Source organism: Zonotrichia leucophrys, chromosome 3, assembly GCF_028769735.1.
Source record: "Zonotrichia leucophrys gambelii isolate GWCS_2022_RI chromosome 3, RI_Zleu_2.0, whole genome shotgun sequence".
Lineage (NCBI taxonomy): Eukaryota > Metazoa > Chordata > Aves > Passeriformes > Passerellidae > Zonotrichia > Zonotrichia leucophrys.
In genome coordinates, this window is record NC_088172.1 from 69,873,410 (window position 1) to 69,889,702 (window position 16,293).

Below are 16,293 nucleotides of genomic sequence, written 5' to 3' on the forward strand. Positions count from 1 at the left end.
TCCGGCTCCCGCCCATCCGGGCCAGCGCGGCGGGGCCGGGACGGGCACCATGGCCGCGCCGGGGGCGGCGGGCGGCGGCAGGAGCGGTGCCCCCGCCGCGGAATGGGGCGGCTTCGAGGACAACATGCAGGTGGGGCCGGGCCGGGGCGGCGGCGGGGCCGGGCTGGGCCGGGCCGAGCGGGTGTTGACACTGTGTGTGCCCCGGCGCAGGGTGGCGGCTCTGCCGTCATCGACATGGAGAATATGGACGACACGTCGGGCTCCAGCTTCGAGGACATGGGGGAGATGCACCAGCGCATGAAGGAGGAGGAGGAGGAGGAGGAGGCGGAGGGCGAGGCGGGCGCCGGCGAGGAAGAGGACGGGGAGTTCCTGGGCATGAAGGGGCTGCGGGGGCAGCTGGGCCGGCAGGTCGCTGACCAGGTGAGCGCTGTCCCCCGGCCGGCCCCGGCCCCGGGGCCCCTGCCTGCCCGGCCGGCCGCTGCCCGCTCCCTTCTCTCCGCAGATGTGGCAGGTGGGGAAGAGACAAGCCTCCAGGGCCTTCAGCCTCTACGCCAACATCGACATCCTCCGGCCCTACTTCGATGTGGAGCCCGTCCAAGTGCGAGCCAGGTGGGCAGCCCCGTCGCGGGCAGGCGGCGGCTCCGTGCCTGCAGGAGTGGCTGCCAGCTCCGAGCCAGCGAGCAGCAGAGGGCTGGCAGACCTGCAGGAAGACTCACATATGGATAAACACATTGTGCATTGTCCTGCTCACCTCAGTGAGGTCCTGTGGCTGGGCTGGCAGCCCTGTCACCTGGCATTGCTGCTCAGGGCAGGAGAAGGGGCTCTTTTTGTACTTGGCTGCCTTATATGGCTTCTGTTGGGTTTGCAACACAATTGAGTCCAACAAGGCAAAGGTTTTCGAGCTTTTAGGAGGAAAGCTACCTTTCCTTCCTGCTGTTCTGTCAATGATCTCTCATCCCTAAACATTTTCATTGAATCTGCCCCTCCTCAGCAAAGTTAACCCACTGACAGGTTTTCTTTCTTTAGTGAGCTTGACTCACCCTTTGTAAATAATCCTCTGTTCCTCAAGGCCTGTCAACACAATAGCAAGCACTGGTAATGGGTATATGGCATCTTTTACTTATGAAGCATTTTGTTAACTATCCTGTTATTCTTCCTGCTCCTGTTGTCGTTCCCTGTTTTCCTGTGAGGCAGACTGCTGGAGTCCATGATTCCTGTGAAGATGATTAATTTCCCACAGGTGAGTTCCCTTTTGCTGAATCAGACTCCATGGCCAAGTGACTGTCCCACAGGCACCTTTTAAAACTTGACATAATCCATGTTATTAAGGACTGAGTTTGTTAGGTGTTCTTCTCCCTGAAAATGTTGGTAGCTCCTTTCCATGGTTGTTCTAAACCTCAGTGTGCTGTCACCTGACCTCAGGTGATAACCTGGGTGATAAACTCCATCCAGTGCACTTCTCACATCACCTGTGGTGGGGACCCTGATATTCAGGAGCTCTAACCAAACTTTCCCTCACCTGTCTCCTCCTGCAGAAGATTGCAGGCGAGCTGTACGGACCCCTCATGCTGGTTTTCACACTGGTGGCCATTCTTTTGCATGGAATGAAGACCTCGGACACCATCATTGTACGTCAAGTTTCAGTGATAAGCGCTGATTTGACTGGGCTCTGGGTTGCTGTACTGGCACTAGAAAAGGAGAGGAAACCTCTTCTATAACTGAATAAGCATCTTGTGAAAAGCAGATTGATTTGAGGATGTTGGTTTGGGGGTGGGAGGAAAGATATACCAGAAACTCTTAACACTCTGCTGCTGGGAGAGTTTGGGGTCTAGGTCCTGTGGCCCCCTGAATGCTCCTGGCCACCTATTTGATAATTCCTACAAAGTGTCTGGGACTCTCAGGGGTTAATTTGGGTGCTGGCAGGTCACTCCTTTGAGTTCTCCCCATCTTGATACTGTCTCCACAGAGGGAAGGCACGCTGATGGGCACAGCCATTGGCACCTGCTTCGGTTACTGGCTGGGCGTCTCATCCTTCATGTATTTCCTGGCATATCTGTGCAATGCCCAAATCACCATGGTGCAGATGCTGTCACTGCTGGTATGTACTCATGGAGCTGCCCTATGGTGCACATTGACTGTTTGCTGTTCCAGAACAAGCTTTTCACAAAGATCAGGAAAAGTCTATGTAAAGTTGCTGGTAACTGCAGGTAACTGCACTGTAATAACCCAGGATTCCAGGATGTTCTTCTGACCTGCCCCATCCCTGGCACAGCAGTAGTACAAAGAGGCAATTCCTTCATGCAGGTCTCCTGCTTTGCACTTCCTGATTTGAGAACCTGGTGGTAAAAAGCCAGAAGACTCCAGTTTCTCTGGGATTGGAGGATCTTTCTTCTGTTTCCCACGTTGTTGCAATCTCTGGCATGCCTGAATCCTTCAGACCGATTATCTATGTGTGAGCTGCCATTGTTGTACTGGTTGACTGTTGGGCAGTGAATGAGTGGCTTGTGAGGCTTTGCTGTGGTGAAGTGTTGCAGGAATAGGCTGTTCTGCTCTTCATCAATGGCCCTTTGTGTGGGACTGGTGCTTGTAACATGGATGTTTTTGTTTTCTCAGGGCTATGGTCTTTTTGGACACTGCATCACTCTCTTTGTCACCTATAACATCCACTTCCACTCCCTCTTCTACATCTTCTGGTTGGTTGTTGGTGGACTCTCTACACTACGAATGGTAAGGGACAGGCAGCCTGGGCTCCTCCTCTTCCTGGGACAGAAGAAGGGAGGGAAGTGGAGTTTGCTTTCTGTTCCTTGGCCTGGTGGTTCATTTCACAGCCAGGCAAACTGGAGAAAACTATGCTCCTGCATAATTTTGCTACTGGTGTGTGGAGGTGCTGCTTGGATTAACATCCTCACCCATCCTAACAGCTGCAGGAGGTTCAGTTACTCCCTTACAGCCCTTGCTGCTGTGGAGAGCCATGCCTGAGTCTCTTGGCAAGACTGGGCACATTTCACCTACACAAAACAGTGCCAAATTACTCCAAAATTGTTGGTAGAAACTGCAAAAAAGACTTAGTGCAGTGTCCCTGCAGATTCTCACTGCCTGACCTGTTCTTCCATGCGTTCCTGGCTGCAGTGCCAGAGACTCAGGTACAGGTGCCCTGTCTCTGATCACCTGCTCTGTCCTAGGTTGCCGTGTTGGTGTCACGCACCGTGGGACATACCCAGCGGCTCATCCTGTGTGGGACTCTTGCTGCTCTGCATATGCTTTTCCTCCTCTATCTGCACTTTGCTTATCACAAGGTGGTAGAAGGTAAGCAAGGGAGATACAAAGACATCCTGTTAGATCTGGGGGAAGAGAAGTTGTTTTTTCTCTCTCTGAGAGAAAGGATGGACCGTTTAAATCTGTCCTTTGGGCATCTGTGCCAATTTCCAGCTCTAAAATCACTACCAGTAGCTTTTTAGAAGAAACTGTTCAAATAGGGCAGCAGGTAAACACTGGGGTAGTTACTGTGCACTGAGTTTTAGCACTTAAGACCCAATTTGTGATGCAGGACCCTAATTATTTCCCCACAAGTGAAGTGTAACAACACTGACTGTTCTTGCATGCCAGTGTCCAGCCCCTTCCTGAATATTGTTGAAGTCAGGTTGCTTTTCTCTGATCAGGAATTATGTTATAAGTGTTCATCCTTCTTTGTAAAACATCTTTTTGTATCTTCTACTATCTAGCAGATAGGAGAAGCTGTATCTTCCCCAGCTGGTACTGTTAACCAGGGCATGCATGTTCACATCCTCCTTCTATCTCTTCTTCTTTTCTCCTAACAAAGTCTCAATCTCCTTAAAAAAAAAAAAAAAAAGGCAAAATTCTTCTCCCACCCTATCTCTAGAGAGTTTCCTAAATATGCAATTCTGCAAGTCTCTTCTATGAGTTTAGGCAGCCAGACCCATTTGTGATATTTCTGATAAATCTTCATAATTAGCTTAATAGCATTACAAGTCCTTTTGGGTATAAATCTTGTCTTTCCTGAATCTGTTCTTATGGCAGAGGTTCTGATCTGCAGCTTTTTGTCAGATTAAATAGAAAAAAATATACTCCAAGCAATTTTCCTCAAAGCACTCCAAAACTGATTATCAGTCTTAAGAGGGTAATTGACAGAGACTCGAGGACATTTGCATTGGTGTGTGTATTTCCTGCCAAGCGTGGTTGTGCATTGCAGTGACAGAAATTCCACATTGCAGCACAGCTGCAGCTCCTGATGCAAGTCTGCAAGTGTGTCTCAGGATGAAAGCAAGTCTTGGTCTAAGAGCGAGATCTGTGCTGGCATGGAGTAGAAACGGGATTTTATCAATTTCCCTCAACAGAGCAACATCTCTGGCAGTACCTGCATTCAGGTCAAATGGCAGGGGATGGATCTGACACCCTCAAAGCAAAAGGGTCTGTGTTGCTTTTGGGAACATGCAGTTTTTCTGCCCCGAGCACAAGCTCTGATGTGTGTGTACCCTGTGGTCTCTGGATGGAAGTGTTTACTCTTTTTTAGTCTTTGGGGCTAGATGTCTCCTCCCATTGCCTGCAAGTGCTTTGTCTGTTCTGGGCCTTGCCACCCTCAACCACTACCTGGACAGAGAGAAAAGCGAGAAGGAATGTGTTTCAACCATCTGCTATCATCTGAACTAACTCTTGCCTCCCCCACCTTTTTCTGTTCTCCAGGTATCCTGGACACATTGGAAGGACCCAACGTGCCGCCCTTTCAGAGAGTTGCCCGAGACATTCCAGTTGTTTCCAATGCTGTACTGAACACAACAGCCAAAGCCATTGCATTGACCCTCTAGTTTTACAGACTTGGACTTGCTTCCTTCACTACTTTTGGGGCTGCATAGGGCCACAGTAACCTGCTGCCTGTTAGGAGCAGGACAGAACAGCAAGAAGACAACTTGGTTTTGTTTTCCTGGACCTGTCCTCTGCGTTACGGTTTTGGGCAGCTGAGTGGACTCAGCAGAGGTGAGTCACACCTCAGTGACTCTGGAGAGCTGTACTCTTCCCCCATCCAGGTGTGGGCTATCTTGAGTAGAGTGGTTCTGTTGCCTGCATGTTTAGCTGGGATTTCCCAGCACAGTTTGTTCCTTAGCCCTCTTTCCGCTTGCTGATGTAACTCCAGGAGTATCTGCCCTGTTCCTGTCCTGAAGAGGGAAGAATTAAATTGATGTTGGTGCTGAGTGATGTCTTATGCTTGAGCCTGCTTGTCTAATTGGGAGCATGGTGTTTGGGTCTCTGTGCCTTCATCTGTCCTGTCCTGGACTCAAAGCAGGATTCTTTGCAGTTTTCTGCTGTCCTTCTTCAAATGTTCTGTGATACATGTTCTGTTTTGGGCACCTTTTTCAAAGGCATAGTAGTTCAAAAGGCACAGGAACTTCACTTTCTCTGGTGGTTTTCAGGAACAGCACAGTGTTTAACCACATGCTCTTTCTTGTCATGTTCCCTACTGCTCCCTCTCTCGTCACTTGGTCCAAGCTGCTATCTCACCTCAGCATTCCTTCTGCTCTGGATGTCAGGAATGTATCTGTCCCCAAGCCTTTGTTCCTGCCACCCTTCTGCCATGTTGCTCTGTGGGGCATGCAGGGCAGCATGTTTGTGCGTGGTTTTCAGTGGATATTTCTACGAGGAGGCCAGTTCAGCCCACCCTTGTGCTGCTGGCCCTCATGTCTCCCAGCCATGGGACTGTCACCTCTGGGCAGGAGTGGCATTCTGTTCCCCAGACACCCATTCTGCTGTGCACTGCCTGGCTTTTCAAGCTGAGTCTAGGCCTTTGTTTGAAAGGACTCTTGGGGCCTTGAGAGTCTCTGGCAAGCTTTTCTCTGGTGTTTCCATTTAACAAAGGAGAAGTAGCAGAGTGTGTAATGGAAATAGAGTGGCCATATTAATCTCCAGTGTGTTGATGCAGGAAATCTCCAGTAAGGATGGGTAAGCAGAGCAGCCCAGTCTAGGCTTACCTGCACTGCAGTAACTCACAACTGAGTAGTTCAGCCTTCCCTCACTGCTCAAACTTCTACTGGTCTGCTTTCATCTTTTCTCTCCCTGTGGTTCTGGATGTCTGGGGGAGAGGAGCCACCCCTCAGAGAAGGTCATCTTTAAACTCAGGCAGAAAAAACCCAGGATATGGCCCTTTCCTGGTGTGCCCACAAGTGCACAAGGCAGTATGTCAGAACTGCACTGTTTGGTCCCTTGTTGATATTAATGGGAGAGGATGCAGCTGTAGTGGCATTCAGACTAGTGCCAAGGTGCAGTGAAAGAGAGGAAGACAGTGCCAGCTACTGTAATCAGGTTTTTCATCTGCTTCAGTTGAAAAAAATGTCACTGGACAGGACTTGGTTATTTTCAGTCACAGACTTACTTTCCACTATTTGCTTATTCCCACATTCATAATTTGTTCCCCTTTCAAGAGCAAAAAACTTCTCAGCTGACAGTGACACGTGTAACAGACAGGTTCCCTCACTCTCTTCTCCCCTGCTGACCCCCTTCTTTGGGAAACATTTTTGCTGAAGAACAGCATTCAGAGCAAGCTACCTGGGGTAATTGTTACTTATTTTGGCTAGTGGTCTCCATGGGGTTTTTTAGACCAATTGAACCACTTTAAGCTCCTAGAATTTCTATTACTTCAAAACTTAACAAAATGGAAATGATAGTTTGTAATGCTGCTTCTGGTATTTCTCTCTTTGTATCTCCATGGGAGGTTTGTTTCTAATTCCAAATTCTTGCCCTGGCAGCCTAGAATGGATCCATTTCTGTCGGTGCAAACTCTGGAAGTACTGGCAGGGGGGAAGGAAAGGAGAAAGAGACAATTGTCACTGGAGTAAGTTCAGCTGAGGAAAAACAAACCATTCTGCACCAAACTTGTACCATTGCTGATTTATGACACAATTGGAGAACAGCTGTGCTCCCTCCTGCACTGAGCCACTCAGCTGAACCAGAGGGGTGAAGCTGTGCCCTGTGTTTTCACTCAAAGCACAGAGAGCAGTGAGTAAACTCCTCATGCTTCCCCTGAGCAGCTTGTGTGTTGTGTCAGCTGGGGACATGATCAGGGTGACAACCAGCCACCCTCTTGGAACCTGTGGGGCTTGCTCTGCTCCAGTTCTTCAGCCCGGATTAATTCTTTGTGCAGCAGCAGCTGGAAGCTGAACTGTTCTTTACTGCCAGAAATTCAGTGCTCGGCTGAGAGCTTCAGCATTGCCTTTCACCGACAGAGAAGGACATGTTTTTTCAGAGAAATGCATGCATGCTGCAGTTCCAGGGAGCATGCTGAGCAGGCAGGCCTAATGAAGTCCTTGTGGGAGGGCATCTCAGTGCTTACTCAAGTCCTCTAGTTAGCAGAACAAGCCTTACCACCCTATCGTGCAATACTATCTCTGTTTTCTGCTACAGCTCTTGCAGCAAATCTCAAATAATTTTTGCCCTTCTCCCTTGCAGCAAATCTGAAATAACCCACTCATCATTTCCCACTTTTGAGGTAAAGGTAGCTCTGTGTAAGCCCCTCTTTATTAAATACGGAACAAACATATAAAGCTGTCAGATTAGAAAGAGACAGCTGTATATTAAAGCTGAAAATTAATATTAAAGCATCTATGACCTCCTCCTATGCAATAGCTGAGTGTCCAACTCTTCTTACAGTCTATCCTTGTTGCACTAATGGTCACCTTAGTTGTGATTTTGGATTACAGGTAGGCTCTTTCTACTCCCATTTGTATTCCTGTGTACTCTCACTGTAGTTGCTGTTCATCCACTGTTTTTCTCTGTTTATGTGTTAACTCTCAATGCCATCACTTTCTGCCACCGGTAGGTAAACAATAAATGACCTTCCTCATACCTGCTGGCTAACTGCACGTGACAAGGAAGAAATACCTATTCTACACAAAATAGCATTGCCAAAGTCCCCTCTGCATAGCCCTGCATTAGGTTTGGTGAGCCAAAGCTTTGGACCATTAGCTCCTGTGCCACTTTTTCAATGAATTGAGCATAAAGTAGGTGGGATACTTGTCTCCTCAATGTGCTCTGGCTCCTGACAACAGGCAGTGAAGAGGCACTAGAGCATCTTCATCAATGTTTCAGGACTGCTGCTGCAATGGAAGTGGGACATGTCCCAGGGGCTCTCCTCCGAGCACCTCTCTAATAATAGTCTGTTTAAAAAAGTGTGGGTTGAGTAGTGCCTGGAGGTAATTGAGAGGTGAGTCTGAGTGTAGCCTTCTAGCTGACCTGCATGCAATAGCAGCAGCTGGGATTTTCTTGGCTACACCTGCCTATAACTCTGAAACCCAGTCTTCTGTCCCTCACCGTCCTGCAATACGTAGGATTGCATTCTCACCTGGGTCTTTTAACGTGACCTCAGAGATGAGCTGCTCCTTTTCTGAAAGCCACAGCACCACAGCTGTACCACGTCTGGATGCTTGCAGCTGCTGCTTGTATTGCAGCACAGATGAATTGCGAGGCCAGTGGTCTGTTCTTGGTGTATCTTGCAGAACAGTATCAAGGTCATGCATCTCTGTGCAACAGGGAAAGAAAGAAGAGGCTGTGTGTGTAGATACTCTAGAGAGCAGCCATGGATTGCTCAAAGGGCGTGGTGATACCCACACTGGGAGCTTAAGCCGAAGTCTTAAAGCTGCTGCTCCCCTTACCTAGCCAGGACCTACCATGCATCCTCAGCTCAGGTGATCTGCTCCTCCATTTCAATGGAGGAGAAGTGCTCCATATCCCCCTTCACACCCTATTTTTCTCTTCCCTTTCCATCCCCTCTCCTGGGCCCTGGCCTGCAAACCAAGCAAAGGAGCCTGGTTTTGTCCCAGTGTTACCCACTGGGCTGGAATTCATTTGAGCACTGCTATATGCAGCAGCCAGATTAGTTACGTGCAGAAAGCTGCCTACTTAGGCGGTTTAACCTAATTTCCACATCACTGCCTTCCTTTTTCAGCTCAGTGAAGTTGAAAACGCAGGGGCCCTGCTTCCTATTTCTCTCCAAGTACAGGGTTACTCAATGGGGAGAGAGGGGACAAATCCCTGTGATCCATACCTGTGAATTAGCAGGAGGTGGGGTGTGCCCCATATCTCTCAGGTCAGGCTGAGGGCAGAGGCTGTGAGCTCAGAGATAAGGAAGTTTGTGGTCCTTCCCCAGCCCTCCAACTTTCACCTCCAGGCAGCTGCCTCCAAGCACTGGCTCTTGCACGCTCTGGGCCATGAGGAGCAGATCAGACTGACCTCGCCACTAAGTTGTGGTTCAAGGATTCAGGTTTAGTGAGTTTAAGTATTAAAAGCAACTGAAGCCATGGAACACCACAGTTTCTCGGACCAAGCTCCCAGAGTGCACCAATGGCTTGGGCCCCTTTCCCCAGGTGGGAGCAGGGCTGGCATGGAGAGCCTTTCCCAGGTGTTTCTGACACCCTCCCTCCCCTCCTGCGCCCCCAGTGTCGGGGACCCAGCCCGGCCGGCCCTGGCCCCCCATCTCCTCAGGGCAGCGGGCAGGTGCCAGCGGGCGGTACCGCCGCCCCTCGCAGGCTTTGAGCGGCGTCGGGGCCCGGGATGCCGGGGTGGGATGAGGGATGCCGGACCTCCCTCCACGCCTGCTGCGTTGCGCGGGGAGGCGCTGGCCGGGCGGGGAGGAGGGCCGGGAGCGGCGGCCGGGGAAGGCGGGGCGGGGCGGTCCGGCAGGTGCGGGCGGAGCGGGGCGGGGCCCAGCGGCGCTGCCCGGCCCCCGCCCGGCGCTGTGGGGCGGCGCGACCCTGCGTCCCGGTGCGGATCAGCCCCGCCGATGGCTGCCCTGGGTCACACCGCGCCGCCGGGCGGAGCGGGGCGGCCCGGCGGCCGCCGGTGAGGCAGCGCGGTGCCGCCCCCGGGGCCGCGGTGGGCCGGGCCGGGACTGCCCGGCAGCGGCGGCGGCAGCAGCGGCGGCTTTGCCCGCCCCGGCCCGAAGCGCGCAGCGCGGCTCTCCCCCGGCTCTGCCCCGGGCTGCGCGGCCCCGGGATCGGCGGCGCTCCCAGCCGGGGGAAGATGCTGCCGGGGTCTATCCAGATCTCCGGGGAGACGCTGTCGGGGGCGGAGATTCGAGACATCTGCGAGAGCCTGCGGGAGAACTCGGTGCGGCTGCTGTCGCTGCGGGGCTGCCAGCTCTCCGAGCGGGACTTCGGGCACGTCTGCCGCGGGGTGGCCGAGTCCCGCTCCCTCGCCCAGCTCAACCTCAACCTCGGCATCGTCTCCAACATCAACCGCGTCAAGCAGCTGGCCGAGGCCCTGAAGACGAACCGCTCCGTTCAGTCCCTCTTGTGAGTACAGTGCGGCGGGGGCTGCCGAGGGCGTCCCGGTCCTCTCCCGGGCGGGGACGGCTCTTTCGGGGGACTATCAGCTCGGGGCCAGTCCCTGAATTTGAGTCTTGTCGGAGGGAAAATGCCCTTGATGCTGCGGAGGATAAGCCCCTGCCCGTCACCTGGCTGGGAGGGAGCCACCTCTGCCCCCGCCGGCTGGGCACGGCCCTGCCTCAGGCTCGGTCCTCCAGCCCCTGTGGGGCTGCCCCCACAACGCCGGCATCCCCTGCGCCCCTCGTCCCGGCCCGGAGAGAAGGGCCACCGTAGCGGCCAGCCCACCCTAGCGACAGAGGCTTTCCAAAGCTTTTTGCCCACTTGGGGTTAGTATTTGTCATCCACCTCATTTTGTCTGCTTCTTCCTTCCTGTCAGGTTAGTTAGCCCCCAGGAAGAAGGCTCTGTAGTAATTTTCCCTTTTACCTGCACAGCCTCCATGGGAGTCCCCTGACAGATGCAGGCTTGGCCCTCCTCAACCCTGCTCTCTCCATCCACCCCTCGCTGGTGGCTCTGGATCTAGGAGACTGCATGCTGGGTGATGAAGGCATCAACCTTATCTGTGGGCTCCTGCCGCCTGATGGGGCCAAGTCTGGTAAGCACCAGGGGCTGTGGGCTGCTCAATGACTGGTGGAGCTTTCACATAGGTCAGATGCGTGCAGCACTAAATCCTCAGCCCTGGAGGAGGCAGGCTCTATGGTTTGCCAGGGCTAAGGATTTCTTTCCCCTAACTTAAGAAAAGCAGATAAGCCAAGCAATAGACGAGTGGTTCCCTTGGGCAGGTTTGGACTTTCTGCTACTGATCTGTCCTGCTGGCAATTTGGAGCTCAGGGACTAACAGGTTGCTTCTGGTTCATGTCAGCAGCATTTGAAACTGGAGGAGAGGACAGCTTGGACTTGAAATTTATTATTTTGCATTTGTGTGTTGATAATCACTGTAGATAAATATACTGTGTGCCCCTACCTCAGCACCTAGCTTTATTATCAGGGCCTGGGAGTTGTCCCTGCTTGTGGTGCATTCCATGAGTGTGTAGTTGCATGGTCACAGCCTTCGTGCCAAGACTCAGGTCTTAGCAGGGAATGATCTTTGGCGGTGTGAGGTCAGTGACCCACTCAAGCTGAGAGCTGGCATGTGCTGAGGTAATACCACTCCTTCCTTCTGACTCTCCAAAGTGCTTTCCACCTTTTCCCAGTACCTCCTCCTCTGTGTGTGCACAATGCCACTGATGCTGTTATCTCTGCTGGCCACCCCTCTCAGGTGCAGGCTTTGGAGCCTACTGTCCCTGTTATCCTCTCTCCAGCCTGTCACCTCCTGCCACCTTCTTTGCCCAGTCAGTTGTCTCACACACCCCTTGGTTTTCATTGTGTTTTCCATTGTGTTTGCTATTTAGGGTAAGCAGGATGCAGGTTGGGAGGGCAGATAAATGGGGCAGTTGCAGCACAGTTAGATGAAGGGCCACAGCTGAAGGCAGTGAAATATTTCACTGATCACTGAAATATGTCATGACAGTTGTCAGAGCAAACCAAGCCCTTAAAGCCTACAGAGTACAGAGGACACAAGCCAAAGCTCTTCTGGTGAGCTGAACAAGTCCTCCTGTGACTGCTTTGGGGACCCTAAGGCTCTGGTTTGGCTTCCCTCTCTTCTCCAGGCCTCAAAGAGCTGACACTGAGCGCCAACCCAGGCATCACAAGTAAAGGCTGGGGACGCCTGGCCATTGCAGTGGCTCACAGCTCACAGCTCCGTGTGCTGAACCTGGACTACAACCCCCTAGGTAAGCTGGGGGCCGGGCAGGAGGAGCACTCCTGCCTCTCAGCGTTTGTGTGACCTGCACCAGGGGGGGCCAGGGAGCAAGCTCTGGAAAGGTGGTAGAGCCGGATGGGGCAGCTCCTTGCATAGGTGCCCTCCGGTCCCCAGCAGCAAGTTCACCCTGCCAGGCACCTTCAGCTCTAGGAGAAGCCACAGTCACTGCTCTGCTCGTATGAGGTGGCCACATGCCCTGTGGGCAGAAAGGAGGCTGTGCCTTGCCCACTCCACTGCCTTTGTCGTCACGTTTGACCCTCCATGTCTCCCTCTTCCCTGAAGCCCTGGGCGCTGAAGCTGGCTTGGCAGATGCAGTATGTCCCCGCGCTCCCCCCTTCGTCTTCCTGGGGGAGCAGGGAGGAGGAGGAGGAGAGCCTGGCACTCGTTGCCATAGAAACAAACTCTCTCCTGCTCTGCTGCAAGGTGGCGAGGAGGAGATCGGGCCGTGCCTGAGCATCAGGATGACACTCCCCTCCTCAACCTGTCTGCCAGCAGAGCCTCCCCCAGGCCCTCTTCTCTGACCAGGTACCTCCTCTTGGACAGGAAAAGCCCCAGGTGTTACTTGACAGCAGGCTGGGTTTTGTTCCAAGAGAAGGTGTCACAGTTGTATGGCATCTTGACACGCGACAGAGAATGTCAGAACACATTCTGGAGTCTTGTCTCTTCACCAACATCAATTTTCAATGCTCCTCATCCTGCTGCATCCCCCATCAAAGTCTACCCCCTTTCCAGGGAGGCAGTCTGCCAGCTGGTGCAGAGTCCTCTGTCTGACTCCAGCCTTTCCCTAGGCTGAAGTATTCAGCTCCTATTCTGTCTCTGGGATGCCCTTACAGGGACTGTTAAAGGCCCTTGCCTCCTTGAGTAGGAAGGAGATTTGGGGAGATATGGTTCTTTGGGGAATCAAACCAATCTCACAGTGTTCCCCTGATAATCAGTGACTGCTCCCATAACCACAAAATGGCACAACTTTCCTTGTCCCTTTTCTCCATTAACAGCTTTTTTCCCACCATGAGGGAACAGATTTAGAAGGTTGTCTGATGGCAGAAATACTCAGAGGATGTTCCCATGGCAGCCTCATGAGAGCATGTGGCATTACAGAGGGGAGGCAGGCACTGCTGACAGCCCTGCTGTGCTCCTCCCACAGGTGACCAGGTAGCCGGGATGCTCGCTGTGGCTGTGGCCTCCAGCCGAACCCTCGAAGTGCTGGACTTGGAGGGAACAGGACTTACCAACCAGTCAGCTCAGGTGAGCAATTCAGAGTTACCCTGCAGCATCACCAACACCTCAAGGGCCCAGGGCTGGGGTGTCTGCAGAGGCCCCAGGACCCACACCTGCCTCCAACCACACCCTGGAGTCCACATGCACCCCCTCCCCTCCCTGCACCCAGGGGGCTTCTTGCTTTTCCCTGGCTCTTTTCTTGGAAGAAATTAGGTTGGAATTTTGGCTGAGAATCAGAACTAAATCTCTATGGACAAACACAGGCCAAGGTTCAGTTGCACAGTTCAGTTGTGTCAGTTGCACAGACTCTCAGATCTCCAGCTTCTAGTGGTAAGAGGGAATGGACCTGGATGTGTGACAGCAACAGTGTAGAGCAGTCCCTTCTTCTTTAGACAGAGCCAGAAAATCCAAACTCAGCTCTTCCCACAGGAAGATGGGAAGTCTTCAATCTCTCATAAAGCCTGATGAGGGAGGTCAAGGGAAGGCAGAAGCAAGGAGAGGAGGGCTGGAATTCACAGGGAGACAAAGTACTGACACTTTCTGCTCAGCCCTTGTGATGCTTGTCAGCCTTCTTATCTTACTCTCCCCCTAGACCTTGCTGGACATGGTAGAGAATTACCCCACAGCCCTACGGACACTCATCCTGGCAGAGAACAACATTAGTCCTGAGCTGCAGCAGCAGATCTCTGATCTTCTCTCAGAGGGCGAGGAAGAGGAGGAGACAGAGGTCCACGAAGTCACAGCCAGGGAGAAGAATCCCTGGATCTGCCAGAACAGTAAGAGTTCTGGGAGTGGGGGGCAGGAGCTGAGGGGCTCCTGAGGTGTCGGGTGTTTCCAGTGGCACTGGCCTCTTGCAGTGGGGTTGGTGAATGCATATGTCCCTTTTCCCCATGAACTGGAATATATAAAACCTCCATGGAATGCATGCAACCTCCATGGAATACATACACCTCCAGGCATGACCTTCATGTTAACCAGCGTTGGCTGCGCCTCTCTCCTCACAGGAGGAAAGGCAGCCTCCAAGGACAATGCGGCTGCTGCAAAGAGTGGAAATGGCACCTCTGAGGCTTTTTCCTGATGCTGCAGAACGAAATCTCAAAGTCTTAAAACTCAAGGGCAGGAATATTAAAGATCTTGGGAGCCTTTGCCAGATATCCTAGCCAAAACTTGTGTCATTCCTCACTGTTTCCAGAACCTCTTTGCAATCCGCACAGCATCAGCTGTTCCCATCTCTACATCCCAAACGTAGAAGGGTTAGCCAGGTGCCACTGTCTGTCTGTTGCTTGTAATGGAAAAAAGGTGTATTACAGAGATAGCACTAGCCTGTTCTGTGTAGTTTGCATATATGATACTCTATTTTGTCATGCCTACCTAGTGATCCAGCTGGTTTGAGGGTTTGCTTTTTTTTACCTTCATTTGTCCTTCACCCCTCACAATTCTCATATCAGACTACCAGTAGACAAGCACAACCAATTCTTGAGCCTCAAAACATCTGGATCCTCATCTATTAAACCCATAATTTAGTGACAGTTTGGCCAAGTTTTGGATCTTGCTTACAGAAATTGATTCCTGAAATAGAGATTCCCCTGCAGCAGTTTTGAATGTGCAGGACTGCTACAAGAGATCTCCCTTCCACCCAGGAAAAAACAGGGTTTTTTTCAGTTTCAAAAGGCTTCTGGATGGGAAACTGGTACCCTGCTAAGTTTCTTACTTGCTATGCAGGCCCATTCTCCTTGCAGTTGATTCACTTGCTGTGGGGAGAGTCGCAATGTTCCTGGCTGTGGCTCTGAGCCATGGCAGAGCCAGCAAGCTGCCCTCACCTCCCCGAGGCTGGCAGGGGAGGGCTGCACAAACCCTCCATTCATGCAGTGCAGAAAGTCAGTATTTCCAGGCCTCTGCTGCTGTAACATGGCTGATTGCCCACAGCATTCCCTGCTCCTGGGAAGGCAACACCACCACCCTGTGTGGCGTTGGCTGGCTCACAGCCTGAAGCCTGCCCCACCTGGACACTGTCTCTCTGCTGAGAAACACCCGATGAGTGCAGATTCAAAGGCCTGTGCAGGGTTGGGTGAGGGCACGGCTGGGCCTGTGCAACCAGGATCACCTGCGTGTCGGGGTACTCAGACCTGATGTTCCTCTGGCCTTTTGCTGCTGTCGGTGCTTTCTCCCTCTCCCCAAAAATCGATTCTGTTCTGCTGTGTAGCCAGAGCAGGCCTAGCTCCTACTTAATCTCCCACTTCTCTCAGCAGTTTTCTTCCCACCCTGCTGTGTTTTAATTCCTCATCCTCACCTCTGGATCTGGAGTACAGCCCAGCGCTCTCCGGCAGCCCGAACGGCTCATGGTTCTCTCCCTCTCTCCACACAGATTCCAGCTCCCAGATGGTCCTGATGACATCAGGCCTCGGTGACAGCCTCTTAGCAGAAACAGAAATGTAGCTGGGCTACCCTGCCTGCTTCTGCCGAGGGGAGTGCCGTGCACCGCCAGCCCCAGCCTCGGCTGGGCTCCCCAGCCCTCCTGTCACACATCTCACCTCCTGCCGATGCCTTCCCTGGGCTCTGAGCGAGTCTCCACACACGTCTCTGCGTCCTCACACGCCTCGTCGGCCGCTTGTGATTGTCCCCGTCGCCGCATGTGTAGCTCACGCCGCCCTGCCACCCCCACGCCCGGCTGCGCCCGCAGGGCGCTGGTTGTATTTATTCAGATGTGTATAAGAGATGTCCTTTCTATCGCTTGTACTGCTGTCGCGGTGAGACTTTTATAAAGGTCACAGATGTGGTGGCACCACTCGGCAGCGTCCGCTTCCGCCACTGTGCGACCCAGGGAGGGCGGGCGCCGGCAGGGACGGGCCGGGACCAGTTGGCACGGGCAGAGAGCGGCAGGGTCTGGGGGGTGCCGACAGCTACCGGCAGGGACGGGCAGGGTCTGGGAGCTGCCCACAGCTACCGGC

The 16,293-nt window shown here is 52.8% G+C and overlaps 2 protein-coding genes across 3 annotated transcripts; both read left to right on the top strand.

Annotated features, from left to right (window-relative positions):
• On the top strand, positions 1 to 5,207 carry YIPF3 (Yip1 domain family member 3). Of its 2 annotated transcripts, none has more exons than XM_064708708.1 (9): positions 1 to 130; positions 211 to 420; positions 503 to 609; positions 1,195 to 1,240; positions 1,536 to 1,628; positions 1,967 to 2,098; positions 2,614 to 2,727; positions 3,183 to 3,306; positions 4,702 to 5,207. In XM_064708708.1, the coding sequence occupies exons 1-9, from the start codon at positions 50 to 52 to the stop codon at positions 4,821 to 4,823; spliced, it is 1,029 nt and encodes a 342-aa protein (XP_064564778.1). In that variant the 5' UTR covers positions 1 to 49; the 3' UTR covers positions 4,824 to 5,207. The 2 variants fall into 2 exon arrangements, with proteins under 2 accessions (XP_064564778.1, XP_064564780.1); XM_064708710.1 differs by having other exon boundaries at positions 37 to 126.
• Positions 5,208 to 9,787: 4,580 nt separating this feature from the next.
• Positions 9,788 to 16,130, top strand: LRRC73 (leucine rich repeat containing 73). Its single transcript, XM_064708711.1, has 6 exons — positions 9,788 to 10,295; positions 10,761 to 10,921; positions 11,976 to 12,098; positions 13,272 to 13,372; positions 13,938 to 14,121; positions 15,711 to 16,130. The coding sequence occupies exons 1-6, from the start codon at positions 10,024 to 10,026 to the stop codon at positions 15,779 to 15,781; spliced, it is 912 nt and encodes a 303-aa protein (XP_064564781.1). The 5' UTR covers positions 9,788 to 10,023; the 3' UTR covers positions 15,782 to 16,130.
• The last annotated feature ends 163 nt before the right edge of the window (positions 16,131 to 16,293 follow it).